Below are 15,706 nucleotides of genomic sequence, written 5' to 3' on the forward strand. Positions count from 1 at the left end.
AGATCCAAACTGGATAATTAATTTATGCCAATGATGATCTCAATTGACAGAGATTAAAAAAAAAAACCCCATTTAGCTTCTGCTCCTAGGGCATAACTTGAACAGAAGAAGCAATGCACCACACATGCTCATCATCATAGATGCAAAGGACTTCCAAAAGATCACCTAGAATAAAGGCCAAGAAGTACCCCCTTTTGCCTTAGATTAGTTTACACTGATCCCAAGTATCCTTTCCAACTAACCAAGCCCTAACTTTGGGTTGTCCAAGTGCAAGATAATAGATAAAGATAGGCTTTCATCTTATGCTTTAATGAGGGTGTTATCCTTCATTCACAATTATCACATTGTTGGAGAGATTGGATTATTAATTATCTTAAGATAAGTTATTTGTGTCAATTGCCCAAAGTAGTCTTATTAAAATCTTAACAAAATGTCACCATTAAACCAACTTACTGGAGCAAGAAGAGCTAACCATGTAAATAACCTATTGGTTCATAATTTATCAACAATAAATAAATAAATACGATATACACATTATAAAATTCACCTAATGTGCTATGCACTATGTTACAAATGCTACTTTAGCATTCATTGACCATTAGGGTTCATACAAGAGAAACTTCAGTTTGGCACTAAAATTTAGTATGTGACAACCTAACATTCCATGTAAACTAATGGAGAGAATAAGTTAGGAAGATCCAATGGCTCCAATGAGGAATTTGTACCATTTAACAAAGCAGCAGCTCATATATTCCATTCTAGTTGGAGTCCTTCTCATCTTCTTCTTCTTATCTAAAAGAACAGTACATGGATGGAAGTTAAAACGATCAGCAGCTATATATATACTTTATAAACTAAATGAACATTTTCCAAGAAGAAATATAATGAGTTTAAATTACACAGTATATAATCTTCTCCATCACTGACTACATATAAATGCCACTCTTGGAATTCTCTAATCATGCTGAGAGATTAAAAGAAAGGAGAAGAAAAGGAACTCATGGGAAACTAAAACTGAAAACAAATTGGCGCCAAAGGTTGTGTCAACGTGCGGGAAAGCAACGACCAACTAACCTCTCTCTCTCCTTAGCTGTACATCATATAATAAAATTGAAAAAGAAATATTAATTCTCCCTTTTTTTCTTCTCCTTGGGGTTTTGCAATTTAATTATACATAATTTTTATTTATTTATTTATTATAGTATAGTTTAGTGTGTATTGTAAATATAAAACGACATTTAGTTTTATATAATAAATTAAATATAATTAAATGAAGTAATTAAGAGTTTGAATTCATTACTATAGTAAATAAGATTGGATTAGAAATTCAAGATAAAATATTTGGAAATTTTTTAGCAACTTTGTGTAATAAAATAATTGGGCAAGGTATTTTACAATTGGAAGATACAATAAGACTTAAAAGAAAATATTGGGGTTTTTCCTCAAAAATTTAATATAAAAATTACCCTCGTAAAGTACTACTACTACTACTGCTACTAGTACTACTTTTTTATTGAGAAATTTTTAAATTTTTTTTTAGAATTTAAAAAGAAAAAAAAGAAGCTACTACTTCTTCTTCTTGTTCTTCTTGAAATAGGTGGGCGTTTCCATTACCACCCTCTCCGGAGCGCCAAGGCGGGGAGGAAGCGCTGCCTTTCTCTCTCCTGGCCCCTCTCTCTCTCTCTCTACCCCTTCTCTGATGCCTATGCCAAAGGTTGAAGTGGGGGATGGGCTTCTCTAATTGGCGATAAAGGTTCGATCTTTTTTGAGAAGGAAGGAACATTGTGCGATGTTGATTCTAGCTCGGTGATTGATTTCGTCGGGTATCTTTCTCTTCCTCGGGTTTTGCATGTCAAAATTGTTCCTTGGAATGGTGGGGATTTTCAGGTTTTGCATGTTTTTCTCTTGCATTTGACTTGCTAATTTCTCTTCGGATGGAAATTTGCGTCTTTTTCCTCTAAATATTCCGCCATTTGGTCGTGGATTTTGCAATCGGTGACTATATTGAGATTTTTATGTATTCTCATAAGCATAGGTCAACTGGCTGTTTTAAATTGTACTAAACCAAGAGGTTTGTTGTTTTTTATTTATTTATCTTTTGCATGTTCTGTTGAAGTTTTAATAGATTGAATGCTTGATTAATTTGCCTATTTTGGTTTAGGTAGAATCACTTTTTCAAGGGGGATAAGACTGAATTGTCCATTTATGTATGAGCTACTTTGTTGCTAAATCTGATGGAAGTATGGGTCAATTTGGTTTTTGCCTTTGATCTTTATTACTGTCTCAAATTGTTCTAAACCAATAAGATGGTTTATCTTTTCTTATTTTGATTTGCATGTTCTGTTTTGGTTCTGTGAATGAGGATTGTGATGCTATCTTATTTCCATTTAACTTAATGCAGAATATTGGGCAGATGGCAATCAAAATTTTGTAGTTGTTTCCCAATCATTTACAAGATTATTCATATCTTCATGGTTTTGGATGTTTAATTTGACATCTTTATTCTTTGATGCATCTCCTGTTCTAGGATTTCAGGCTTACAACATAATATATGGTGGATATTGGACAGCTTCATCAAGGTCCCATATGAGACCTGGACTTGCCTCTAACTGGAATCATCTTAGCAGCGAAGAGTCCTGTCTGCATGCATGGCAGATATACTGCAGTATTATGACTTAAACCGGGCTAGTACATCCCGGAAAATGCCGCGCAAGATACGCGCTGACGGTGAGAACTGCCTTCTGCATTACAGACTTTGTACTATTGAACCTTGTATAGATTCCAATACTTGATCAGATATGCCAATCTCATGGTCTATCCGTGTTCTTTATGTACCTTAACTGTATTTGGATGTTCTTATTGTGATTCCACATATTGCCAGGCTTTGAAGCTCCTCGGAATAGCTTGGAGTTCCCTACTGCAGCATCACATGCGCATCATGCCTTTTATGAAAGTAAAACAGTACGTTGTTTACGCATTCAGAATATAGCTTACGGAGATCTCAAATTTCTCTGGTTAAATGTGAATTATTAATTTACTTGGGTATTGCCAGATAAATACAGTAGAATTCATGAGAAATATAAATTTCACATTTCACATATATTCTCCATAGTCAATGCATCTGTTCGGCTAATCGGAAGAACATACGTCCTTTATGATTTCATTAGTTGGCTTTCTAGTTATCCTTTCTGTCAAAAGTTATATGAAGGATCTCTTAAGATGTTTCTTTATTTAAACATCTTAAAAGAAGAAACATTCACCTATTGTAATCAGTGGCTCTTAACAGAACACGGGCATATTCCTACACGCAAAATTTCCCTTGAAGCTTCCCAAAAATGAACTTGATTTTCTTTTTCAGAGCCTTCATGACATGATATGCATCCTTTTGGGTTGCAAGTTCTTGATGCACCTATGGTCTACGGATCCTGTATCATCTTGGGGGTAATTATTAATTCATTGTAATACTTTGTAGACATTCTCTTGCTGGTAATGACTGATGTTGTTGGCAACCAACATTATTTGCTTTGGAATATTGCACTAATTCTTTCATGAATCCCCTTTATCTGCATAGAAAATGCTTTTCTATAAACCTGGTTTCGAATGGTCAGTAATAAGTACTTCGCTATTTTATTATGTGTTTAAAGAACACAATCATTACTTGCCTTGATAATACTCTTGCCAGGTGATGCAGAACCCATCAAAATTGGGTTATTCTTATAGGGGAACAACTATGAAGAAGCTGATTGATGATGAGATATCTAACCAACCAAATGAAAGACATAATTCACCAAGTGTGGTTGCTCGTTTGATGGGTATGGATGCAATACCAGCAGGAAAAGATGCCGTAGTACATGCAAAGGAAATCAAAGTACAAAAAGCAGGCACCAGTGTTGTAAGAATGAATGCCATGGATAGTGCTTCTGGCCAGTGTAACTCGCCTAAATTGGCTCCTTTTAAACAATCCAAATGTAACCTACTCTCGTATGGTAGTAAGCGAGAGGCTAGCCTATCCTGGAAACCACAGAGGTCTACAAGACCACAGCCACGTGAACATCCTCAAGAAGAGCTACTTCAGAAATTCAAAAAGGATTTTGAGGCATGGCAGACATCCAAGGTGCTGGAGAAATCAACAGCCCTTGTAGTGGAGAATAGTCTATCAAAGGGAAAATATATCCAAATTCTTGCGCAGGAAAATCTCAACAAAGAAAAGATGGCAAGATATGTCGATACAAAGAAAATTTTAGCCCAAAAGAAGATCATGGAATCAAGCGAGGTTGCTTTAATCAGTCAGCTAAAACCTGATACACAACAAGGAGGTGACTCAAAATGTCAAAGTCATATGAGCTTACAGCATGAGATGGATGTGACTGGTGCTGGAAGTGTTAACAATTGCAAACAGTTGCAAGTAGCTAAGGTTGCCAATAAGCATGAGAGATCTCATTCACCTACTAGGATAATAATCCTAAAACCTAGTTGCGAAAGAAGAATTGATACTGAAGAGTCATGGGTTGGTTCATCTGAGGTAAAGAAGGATTGCAGTATGGAAGATTTTCTTGAAGAGGTAAAGGAACGGCTCAAATGTGAAATAAAAGGGAAGGCTAGAAGCAACTCATCGACTAAAGGAAGTCAGACTGAAAGTCCATTTAGGGAAAGACCTACTGATCCTAAACAAATTGCTCGCAACATAGCAAAACACATTAGAGAAAGTGTTACAAGAGATATTGGTTGGAAGATGATGAGATCAGAATCAAATAGATCATCTATGAGTGGCTTCCAGATTAATGGGACTGAGCCAGAACAGATCATAAAAAAAGACACCAGAAGAATCTTGTCAGACAGGGCGAAGGATGTCTGCAAAAATGAAGTTGATCTGAAGGAATCTATCATTAATGATGAAATGTCTGGAGATTCCTACTTCATTAAAAGCAAAGGAAGAGTTAAATCAATGACTGATATCCCAAACATTGCCTGGGAGGACAAAAAAGCCATGAGCGAATCTATGCTTCGGCATAAAAAAGATAATATTCTCTTATTTAATTCTCAGGTAGTATTACCTCGAAATCTTGCCCGATCCTTTTCTGCTCCAGTCCCCGGAACTGCTTTTGGGAAGCTTCTCTTAGAAGAGCAGCATATACTAACTGGTGCTCATATCCGCAGAAAACGTGAAACATCTGAAACAACTTCAAAAGAAGTGAAGAAGAACAGGAGAGATAGTCTCAACCTTAAAGGCAGAGTATCATATCTGAAGCAGAACTTTACTCTCAAAGGTAAACTATTTGGGAAGAGGACCCACTCTTCGAAAAAATCAACTGCAGGTGAAACCAACTCTATGAAGATCATTAGGACCATACCATTAGCTATACTGAATTGTGGCATTACACAGGTAAGTGGGACGGTCAGTCAATTCATTCATTAAATCATTTTTTAGCTTTTGTAAATGCATCATGCAACTATCATAATTTTTCTTTATTTGATACTCTATAGCCCCAGGATAATTATACCGAAGTTCCTCCAAGCCCTGCCTCAGTGTCCAGCAGTTCTCACAATGAGTATTGCGCACCAGATAATCCAAGCCCTGTGTCACCTTTGGACGTTCAACCTTTACAACAATCCTGTGGAGACTTGATCTGTAACTTTCCAGGTAGGAATTGCTAAACTTCTGATCTGATTTAAAATTTGACTATTGTGTGTTATGTTTTGTATGCCTGAATGTATGATTGCTATTGCATTCATGGATTATACTAGTTTACATTGTTAAATATTCCTACATCTATCAACTCATGTTTTCTTGTACACTGAAATTGATGCAACCATTATAGTGACCTTAAATGATTTAACAAATGTTCCTGACACAATAAAGGTTCAAGATTTGGAAATGCTGCACTGCTCTTTCTCACGACTCATGAGTTGATTGAATTGATAACCCTAGTGCTACTTAACAATTCAATGTTATTTTGATTCTCTTCTTTGTAGAACCTGGCAAATAACATATAAACTAATAAATTTGCTATTAGGTAGGATGCAGAGCAGTTGTTTTTTTTCCTTTTTGTTAATTACCGGGCAGAATTGAAATGCCTTGATGTTCAGCCTGTTACATCTTCACAATGCATGAACTCTGTAACTGTCAATGCAAGAGATATGCCACTGCACAAAAAGAGCTGTGTGAATATATTTGACAAATACCATAGTGGTTCTACAGTAGAAAAACGACAAAAAGGAGTATTTGGATCAGTGCTCTCTTTATAGATATCTTATGTTACTGAAATATTTCTGTTTGAGATAAATTTCCATTGCGATAGTTGCATCACATTGTCTACTACGACTCTTCTTACACATATTTTGAATTTTATCTCGGCCAGAGTTGAGTCAATCTGAAGATGTCGAGAATGAAGAATCTGAAGAAGTGACAATTGTAGAGAAATACGACAAGGATGAAATAACTGAGATTGAGAACCCTGACGAAGCCTATATAAAGGATATCCTTGTCACCGCTGGTTTGTATGAAGACAGATCTTTTGATCAAGCAAATCCAAGGTGGGATGCACTAAGAATCCCAATCTCTTACAAGATCCTTGAGGAGGTGGAGGAAGCTTATAGCAGATACAAGAAGGTGGATAATGAAGATTCCTTCCTAGATCATTGCGACACGTCTCTAAGTCACAGGCTGTTATTTGATTTGGTAAATGAGGCATTGCAGAGCATAGGAAGTATACCAAGGAATAATGCTACAGTAACAAGATGGATTTTAGATAGTGCTGAAGTACCAAGAGGGAAGAAGTTGTTGGATGAGTTATGGCATCACATCCAGTGTTACACAAATCTCCCAATGGATGAAATGCACACTATTGATGGCATGGTAGCCCGAGATGTGAGGATGACTCCTTGGCCAACCACATTGTATGAGGATATTGATGTTTCATGCAGAAAGATTGAATGTGCAATTCTTGGGGAGTTGATCGATGATTTTGTCCGGGATATCTGCTTTTAGGCGGTGCAAAGAATGAGGTACTTTATGCATCGAATCACATTTGTTCATGAATGCTTTAACTGGGAGAAAAAGCTGTATTAATCCACTGGGATATGGGAATGACATTAAGGTAAAATTAGTGTTCGAGAAAAGGTGTGCATGATGTGGAAAACACAAGATTTTTTTATTTTTCATTTCATATATATACTTTCCAGAACTCATAAGAGTAATGGCTGATCTGTGATTTATTTATGTGTAAAGTTTCCTAAGGTTGATCAGGTTGTTCTTGGCAATCAAAATTTTCTCTCTTCTCCCTCAGATTCTCAAGGATCAAAGTGTTCTTGAGCAATCAGGTATGATTGCTGAAACTATCTCTACCAAGAAACTTATTATCTCATAGCTAACTACCTCACATATTGTCTTATTTTTCAATCAAAATGAAGAAGCTATCTTATTCTTTCTTCTTGTATATGATTCATGGAACACTGGAAATGCAAGAACAAGTTAACAATTGAATAAAAGAAAGCAAGATAGATATATAATTGCAAATAAGATGCAGTCTTGTGTGTGTGTGCTTGGGGTTGTCATTGTGCAAGCTCTGCAGAGCTAGTTCAAAACAAATACTGAATAATAACTTCTCTATTGCCTTCTAAGTATTAGCACTTTCTCTTGATTAAAGTGTGTTCATAGCCCAAGGACCAGCCCTAATCTAACAACATGAAAGCTATAGACAATTAGACAAATTGTAGCAAGTAATCATGACATTAGCTTAATCTTCTTTCAGGACTTGATGTTTTGGCGACACCTAACTTTGAATTTGCCGGTGGGAACAGCGCCGCCCTCACATGCCATGTTGGGATTATTCTCAGACAAACCTTGATTAATTAGTTTAAAACCAACCCAAATTGCTTTGTTCCCATATTAATTAATCTTCTACTATTGGAGATTATATATATATATATATATATATATATATATATATATATATATATATATATAGTTTTCCTTCCTTAATCCCATATGTAGCACATGCTAAGGTCATTATCGTATAGGAGTAGAGTGCTTATAAAAATGCCTAAGTATATTTCTTCTATTGGTTTGGGTCCCATTGCAACAATAAACTCTTGTTTTGAAGGCAAGCTTATTTGCATTTGGACCTTGTTTTGATTTATTAATTTGCAGTGCTAACATGGTATGTTTAGGTTATTGTCTTGTTGTTTGATCAAAATATCTCAAATGAAAGCAAAAGAGTCGTAGATATATAAGTTAGATAACTGAATTAATCTATATAGAGGTTTTGATTGATTTATTCTGCTATAGATTTTTCCAACTATTTACCAATAAATTATTATAATTGTTATCGCGCAAAAGCCACATCAGCGAAGTAAATCTTGATTTAAAAAACTAATATAAGAAATTAGTTTTTTTTATACAATAATTATGTTAGTAATATATCTCGAAAGAAAATCTTATCCTAAAGTAATAGAAATAGTTGATTGAGAGATCATTTTTATAAGTCATTTTTTACGAGAGCGATTTATATTAAAAGAAACTACAAAATTACTTATAATAGTGTGTTAAATGGTTTGTAGATTGTATTATAGCTATAATTAAATTTTGGGAGTACTTATATATATATATATATATATATATATATATTTAAACTTTGGGATGCATTAATTTGCACCGATGATGATGTTGTTGGATGACAAATTAAAAAATTAAAAAGAAAGAATGAGTGAGAGCATGAAAGGCAAACACATGCATAAATTGTTTCATTCTTGATCACAGTGGAGAAAGCCATTGTTTATTGTTCAGATGTCTATCCTTGGATTCATGGGGGAAAGAATTTATTCACTGGTACCAAACAATGACAACCATTAGCTCTGGATTCCACCTTACCATGATCTTGATTAAGTTGCCATTCCAATTACCAAGCTTTATCCTGAAATTATTGCATAGTATTAAAGAAAATCTATTAAAAACACCAAATTTTTTGCATTTAGTAACAGTTGTATAATATTAAGAGAACTAACGACGAAGTGTTTTTAAGATATTTCAATTAAATGTAAGAGCCGATATAGAGGTCGAATGATAAATACTGATATAGTTACTTTGTTTTTAAAAACATAGTCACTAAAATCATAAACAAATTAAATGGGCAAGAATTATATATTAATTTTGAAATGTATGATGTTTTTATAAATTTTTTAAACTAGAATCGACATAGAGTATGCTAATGCCAAATTTAAAGTCAATCAAAAGGATGCTAATATCTAAGTTCTTGTTCTTTTGCAACTTCTTCCTTAAAAAACAAGACAAAGAAAAAACATGTGGATTTTATGCAGGCAACCATTTCTGACCAAGTTGTTTGACTTTTTCAATTAGCATTCCAATTGATTGTGATCTAGATAGAATAGTTAATTGTAATCCTAAAACAAACCAAAAACAATTAATCACAGATCCACATGCAGTCCTTTTTTTTTAAAAAAAAAAGAAATTATTTGTTGGTTTTGATTTGTGTTGTTAATCTCCCTAACATCTTAAATAAAAGATAGTCTATAGATTCCCTTTTGAGCAAAGTGAAATGGGTCTTAAAAGCTCATCATAGTGTTCAATACCAAGTCAAAAAGGTGGATTGACTTTAGAGTCTTTTCACTTATGGGGCCTTGGATGAACACAAGCACTATAAATTGTTGCTTGGATAGCATTAAATTATATATATATATATATATATATTATTTTTGAAGTGTATAAACAATTAAAATCTTAAGAAAAATAAATAAAAGAATTAGAGAATTTTGTTATTCTTATTTGGTTTTATTATCATTTATATTCGACCATCTACTAAGAATTAAGGATTAAGGATTAATTAGAGAAGTTTTAGATAAAATATCCTAAGGTAACATAATTGAATATATTTTTTTATTACTTTTGAAACTAGAGAAAAATGAGAACATCTAAAAGTACTTAACATTTGTCCTTCCATTTTTCTTCTTCCATGCTCTTAGAAAAGAACGGGAAAAGGGGAGGAAAGAAACAAAAGTATGGATTTTTCTCCCTTCTTTCTCTGATGGGAAGATGGGAAATTGGAAATGGAAGGCTTAATGAGACGAAGCTTGGAGAAGCATCAAATCACATCGAGATTTATACACAATTCCCACGCTCTTCACAATAATGATGGGATTAGATTGATTTGAAACAAAACTCTCCACCTCACACCTAAAAAAGCCCACCACCACCACCACTTATTCTTCTATTCTTCGTCTTCTTTCTCTTTTTTTCTTTTTTTTTTTTACTTTCTTCTCTCTTTCCCGTCCCTTGTCCGAGAGTACGACTGCGAACCCAGAGGAGTTTACCAAAGGAGAAACTGAGATGGGTCTGAGAAAGCTGGGATTTTGATGCGTATTTCGGCAAGAAAAAAGCTTCAAAACAGAGCGGGGATGACATTGGTGTAAGAAAGGTGGGATCTTGATGCATCTTTCAGAGATGGTCTGAGAAAGTTGAGATCTTTTTGACGAAAGGAAGGTAATAATGGAGTGGGAGAAGGTTTCCGCTGCTTGTACTAGTAACCAAGCCATCAGGAACAAGGAAGTGGAGGAGGAGGAGGAGGAGGAGAGAAGAGGAGAAGCCATGGAAGATGGAGTTCTCTACGTAAAGGTGATGACTGATGAGCAAATGGAGGTCCTTCGCAAGCAAATCTCCATCTACGCCACCATTTGCGAGCAGCTCGTGGAGATGCACAAAGCTGTCACTGCTCAACAAGATTCTCTTGCAGGTGCTCTTCTTCTCTTCTTCTTCTCCTCCTCCTCCTCCTGTACTTGCTCTTAGATTCTAGGTGTCTCTTAGTAATTTGGGCATATGCCACTCACTGTCCTTTTGGCAGTTATGGTTGTGAATTAGCCTATAAAATTGGGTGCAAAGCTACTGTTGGATTTTTCAGAATTACTGAGATTATCCAAGAAACTTATCCTTCTGACTCTATTTGCTTCACTAGTAAGTGATAAATAATGAGTTCTAGTTGTGACTCTATAAGTTCAGATCAGCTTCAAATCTCTAGCATTAAAAGCTCTCTTCTCATGTCTATGTTGCCATGTTGAATATTTTCAGTCTCTTCTGGTAATAAGTAGATGTGACAAGAGGTATCAAATAATCTAATCTACCTATTGGTTAATAAATGGCAGATGAATCTTCTCTCTAAAATCCTGGTTCATATTTGGAGAGATATTTATGTTTCAAAAGATTACATTAGTTTCAGTGTGAAATGGCATATTATTAGCAGAAAATACTGATGACAGCACCCTTTCTTTTTCTTTTTTTTTGTTTGAAAAAGAATTATTGTTCTCTTAGATGGATCTATTTATTCTTAGTGTAAATAAACAAGTACCTTGTAGCAATTCATGGCTCCTCAAGGAACTAGGTAACCTATTAGTAACAATGGTGTTATCTTGTGTCCTTCTTTTGGTCTGTTTCCAGTTTGCTGTGTTGTAATGGGAAGAAACGTTTAAATTTCTAGTATCAGCAATTAATGTCGATAAATACTCTTGTTGTTTAGGAATTAGGCTTGGGAGCTTATACAGCGATCCTATGACGTCGGCCGGAGGCCATAAGATCACTGCAAGGCAGAGATGGACTCCAACACCAATGCAGCTGCAAATTCTTGAGAACATATTTGATTTAGGCAATGGAACACCGAGCAAGAAAAAGGTAAAAGAGATAACGTTTGAGCTTTCGCAGCATGGTCAGATCTCCGAAACGAATGTCTACAACTGGTTCCAGAACAGAAGGGCGCGGTCTAAGCGGAAGCAGACCGCTGCATTGCCAAATAACGGCGAATCTGAAGGTGAACAAGACGAAGATTCTCCGTCCGAGAAGAAACCAAAAGCAGAGAAGGCGTCGAACGAAAACCAAATTCGAGGCATCATCCGTTCATCGACCGATAGTTCACGATCTTCGGGAAGCTCCTCAGGCCAAATGTCATTCTACGAGAACATTTTATCGAATCCAAGTATGCTGGTTTGATTCAGCTGTCATCTCTTCCACCACTCGATACTTGATGAAATAGATTTGAAAATCTTAAATTCGATGTTTTCAGGAATGGAACATTTGATTGGGAAGGTGGAAACTGCAGGGAGTTTCTCACATTTTCGCGCCGGAGAAGGCTTCGACATGTTTGGATGAGGAGGTTGCAGTAATTAGTGTTTGAGCTGATCATGAATTGTGTGAGAAAGAATCTGTAACTTTCTTTTTCCTCCCCTTCTTTTGTAGAATAGTATTTGGTTCATATCAACTGGAAGTCTTTTGCATCTTGTAAGTGTATGCTTGGTAGTATTATGTGGTTCCATTGGCACTGCAAATATTCAGTCGATCACTTCACCTTCAGGCCCATCTGGCCTTTCCTAATTCTACTTCCTAGTATACAAGTTTTGGTCGCCGCATTAATTTACATATATTAAAATTATTAAGATGTAGTTGGTCTGATGAACAGATGAGTTGAATATCTAACAAAAAGAGTAGCAGTATCTAACAATAAAATACTCGATCTGAGCCGTTGGATGCGCACAGAATCTGAGGCAGATAATGGAGTGTCTCGCGTGGTGATTGGGTGAGAGCCATACACGTGGAAGGAGGCATAGACCTCATCCCAAAGATATGGTTGTAGGGGTGTTTCGGTCATTTCACTGTATCCAGACGGGAACGTCATTTGTCGCGACTCTATAAGTAAGATATTGCCTACCTCGTAAGAATTTTGGGGATCCTTCTCTCACCCCCCCCCCACCCCCACCCTCCCACCCCCCTCTCGATATCTCGCGTCGAAGCTATGCCTTTGGTCGAGGAAAACCCTAATTCCCACGCCCCCAACTCGATTGCACCGGACCAAGGTAGGGATTTCTATCCTTTTATCTTCGGTTGATCTCTTACGATCTCATTGTTGGAGTCATTTAATCGCTTGCATAAGCATACTCCGAGGTTTTTTTTTTTAGTTCATCTCGATCTCAAGTTGATGCCTTTCGCCTCAGGAACGCTTTGGTAATCTGTTATTAGTTTAAATTGGATACGCCCAGATGCCGTGCCAGTGGTGATGTAGGTCTTGGTTTTGGTGCTAAGGGATGTGGGTTTCCAACTCCTAATTTGTATCTTTGTTAAATTGATGGGTTCGATAGGCCGGTGAGTGTTGAAATGGAGTCGTAAATGGGGCGATAAGATCATCAGAGATTGCTATTGGAAGTGGATTTGGATGGATTCGTTTGATCTTAACACCCGTTTGCCTCCTCGGAAGCGTCTGCTTGCTGGGTTGAAGATGGTGAGCTCAAGTTGCGATTTTGAGCTCCCGATTCCACTTGCTTCTAGTGATCTCGGGGCACGTCTTCGTGATGTTATTAACTCGGCAACATCATCGCCCGAAGAGATCATTGAAGTCACCAAGTCTGTAGCTTTAGCTGCTGCTGAGATTGCAGCAGCCGCTAGAAACACAGCAATGGAGAAAGCAGCCATAGCAGCAAAGGCCTGGGCTGCTGCTAGGAGAGCCTTAGATTTTCTATGCTCCAGTTCAAGCAGAACCGCCGCACAAACAGGCCGACCCAGAAAACCTAAATTGAGGAAGAAGCATGTTCCAATTAAGCTTCTGTACAAGGCCAACAGGGCACTCGAGAGCCAAGAAACTAACAAAGAGCTAGTCAAGCCCTCAGGGAGCAGTGAAACTGATGAAGAACTTGCCCGAAGGTTGCACCGCGCTATGAATAGTTCACCAAGAATTTCAAATAACAAACGAAAGAGGCTTCCCACATATGAGAAAGAGGGGATCCCTGGTGGCCATCCTGGGATGGCACCTGCTATTTGTGGCGAGGTTGTTCAGTTGCCCAATGGATGCTCCACCGATAGATCTGAAGAGAAAAATGTTGTGTGTTCTAAAGCTGACATTCTTGAGGAGGAAGACTCCTGCTATTTTACTGGAAAACGCCGTTATGTGTCTGAGTCTGGAGGGATTGCTGGTGGTAAGATGCCAAAACTGAAGAGAAAGAAGCTTCTTTTAAGTGAATGTAATAGTAGAGAAACAGATGAGGCCAAAGAAGGAACATATTCTGTAGATAATTTAGTGCCTGGAGGATCAGAGTTGAATAAAGCAGAAAGAAGCATGTATGTCAATGATGTGAAACCATCAAATGATTGTTCGGCTAAAATGAAGATAACATCAATGTGGAAATGCAAGAAGTTCAAAGCATCACATTGTTCATCTGATAGAAAGATCATGCATGCTATCCATTCAACTCCTTCACCTTCCAAAACCTCTGCTATGGTCAAAGTTGATTAGTAAGGTAAATTAACTTATAGTTGGTGAATGTGTGTGTCGGCATGGCATGTCATTAGATTTTGTATGTTGAAGTTACGTCTGGACAAAGAGGGAGAGTAGATATTATCTTGTTACGGTTGCTTGTTTGTGATTTACTTATATATAAAGTGCTTGCTCTGATGGTATATCTGTAATGAAAGGTTCTTTCTCTAAATTTTTTGTTCCTTGCGGGCCTCTGTATTTCTATTAGCCTATTACTATTGCACTAGTAATTTGAAGTCTCTTATCAGGTATGCTGTATTTAGATTATTGCATTTATGACTAACCAGTGGAATTGTCGAATGGAAAGTGAGACTCATTGGATTGCTAGTTATCTTTTTATGCTTACCTCCGTTAGTCTAGTCCAGAGTACACTCATGAAAGCTTGCTATTGGTGAAGAAACAAAAGTAAATAACAAGAAATCATGGTGTATTCATAGCTTTGACATGTAACTGATAACATTGGGCATTAGCTCATTAATTGTATACTTGGTTGACCAGAATCATTTGCTTTTAGTTCAACAGGAACGATGTTCTATTTATATTCTTATACACCTTTCTTGCTGCTTATAAAACTAAGACATCATTTAGATTCTTCAGACATTTTATCATTGTTGGAGAGGTTCTTTATTCGGATTTAGCATGGGTTCTTGTTTCCATTTAAGCTTCTTACATGCTGATCACTAGAAGAACTTCTTGTACTCAGAACCTGCGTCTTATATCCATGTAGAAATTATCTGCAAATCAGGGAAAATCATCTCAAGAATGTATCACTGCTTGGATCCTTGCATTTCTATGTTTTCATTTCATACCACAGTATTCATACAGTGAAAATATATCTATTTGCTCAGGTAAAAACATCATTTGCTATCTGATTCTTCGGTCACAATCTTTTAGGCACTAAACAGTCGACAACCATGCCTTGCTCCATGCATCAATTCTTTAATCACAATTTTTTGCATCTCAGTGAAAACATCATCTATGGAGCTATGCGAAATGGTTAATTTAGATCTGGGGATGTAATAGATGATAGTTTGGTGGTTGCCCATTTATGATAGCAACTTTTTGTTGGACCAACACAGCAGAAATCAGAAATCGGTCTTTTAGGCTGCGCCAATTCATGTCTCTTGTATGGTGGAATTGTTCAACTATTCTGACTGGAATGTTTTACATTATATGTTTAGAACTTCACATTTTCCATCTCCCAAATTGTTTAATGTGCTCTTTTCTCCTCTCTTTTATGTTATTCTTTACCTTTTTCTTTTCTCCCAGACTGACTTTTCTTTTCATTTTTACATGTAGTAGATACTTATGACATTCTAATTAAATCATAAATAAGGTGATGTTTTTTTTTTTTTTTTTGTTTTACATTTTCCATCACAAGTGCGAATGTTATGGGCTAGATAACT

General features: G+C 36.4%; 3 protein-coding genes across 8 annotated transcripts; all 3 read left to right on the top strand.

The window, feature by feature from the left end:
* The first annotated feature begins 1,608 nt into the window (after positions 1 to 1,608).
* LOC140770701 (uncharacterized) lies at positions 1,609 to 7,887 on the top strand. Of its 3 annotated transcripts, none has more exons than XM_073111957.1 (7): positions 1,609 to 1,823; positions 2,528 to 2,727; positions 2,882 to 2,961; positions 3,683 to 5,383; positions 5,485 to 5,641; positions 6,360 to 7,320; positions 7,752 to 7,887. In XM_073111957.1, exons 2-6 carry the CDS (start codon positions 2,649 to 2,651, stop codon positions 6,986 to 6,988), a joined length of 2,646 nt encoding a protein of 881 aa, XP_072968058.1. In that variant the 5' UTR covers positions 1,609 to 1,823; positions 2,528 to 2,648; the 3' UTR covers positions 6,989 to 7,320; positions 7,752 to 7,887. The 3 variants fall into 3 exon arrangements, with proteins under 3 accessions (XP_072968058.1, XP_072968060.1, XP_072968059.1); XM_073111959.1 differs by having other exon boundaries at positions 5,491 to 5,641; XM_073111958.1 differs by having other exon boundaries at positions 1,609 to 1,753.
* A 2,134-nt stretch (positions 7,888 to 10,021) lies between these two features.
* On the top strand, positions 10,022 to 12,368 carry LOC140770380 (WUSCHEL-related homeobox 8-like). The gene is made up of 3 exons (XM_073111553.1): positions 10,022 to 10,745; positions 11,523 to 11,975; positions 12,063 to 12,368. The coding sequence occupies exons 1-3, from the start codon at positions 10,502 to 10,504 to the stop codon at positions 12,146 to 12,148; spliced, it is 783 nt and encodes a 260-aa protein (XP_072967654.1). The 5' UTR covers positions 10,022 to 10,501; the 3' UTR covers positions 12,149 to 12,368.
* A 380-nt stretch (positions 12,369 to 12,748) lies between these two features.
* LOC140770951 (uncharacterized) lies at positions 12,749 to 15,441 on the top strand. 4 transcript variants are annotated; one of them, XM_073112287.1, is made up of 3 exons: positions 12,749 to 12,849; positions 12,988 to 14,283; positions 15,265 to 15,441. In XM_073112287.1, the coding sequence occupies exon 2, from the start codon at positions 13,206 to 13,208 to the stop codon at positions 14,277 to 14,279; it is 1,074 nt and encodes a 357-aa protein (XP_072968388.1). In that variant the 5' UTR covers positions 12,749 to 12,849; positions 12,988 to 13,205; the 3' UTR covers positions 14,280 to 14,283; positions 15,265 to 15,441. The 4 variants fall into 4 exon arrangements, with proteins under 4 accessions (XP_072968388.1, XP_072968391.1, XP_072968389.1 ...); XM_073112290.1 differs by lacking the exon at positions 15,265 to 15,441 and adding an exon at positions 15,195 to 15,210; XM_073112288.1 differs by lacking the exon at positions 15,265 to 15,441 and adding an exon at positions 15,149 to 15,164.
* Positions 15,442 to 15,706: the final 265 nt, after the last annotated feature.

This window comes from Typha angustifolia, chromosome 11, assembly GCF_048772165.1.
Source record: "Typha angustifolia cultivar Huaian chromosome 11, ASM4877216v1, whole genome shotgun sequence".
In the NCBI taxonomy this organism is placed as follows: domain Eukaryota; kingdom Viridiplantae; phylum Streptophyta; class Magnoliopsida; order Poales; family Typhaceae; genus Typha; species Typha angustifolia.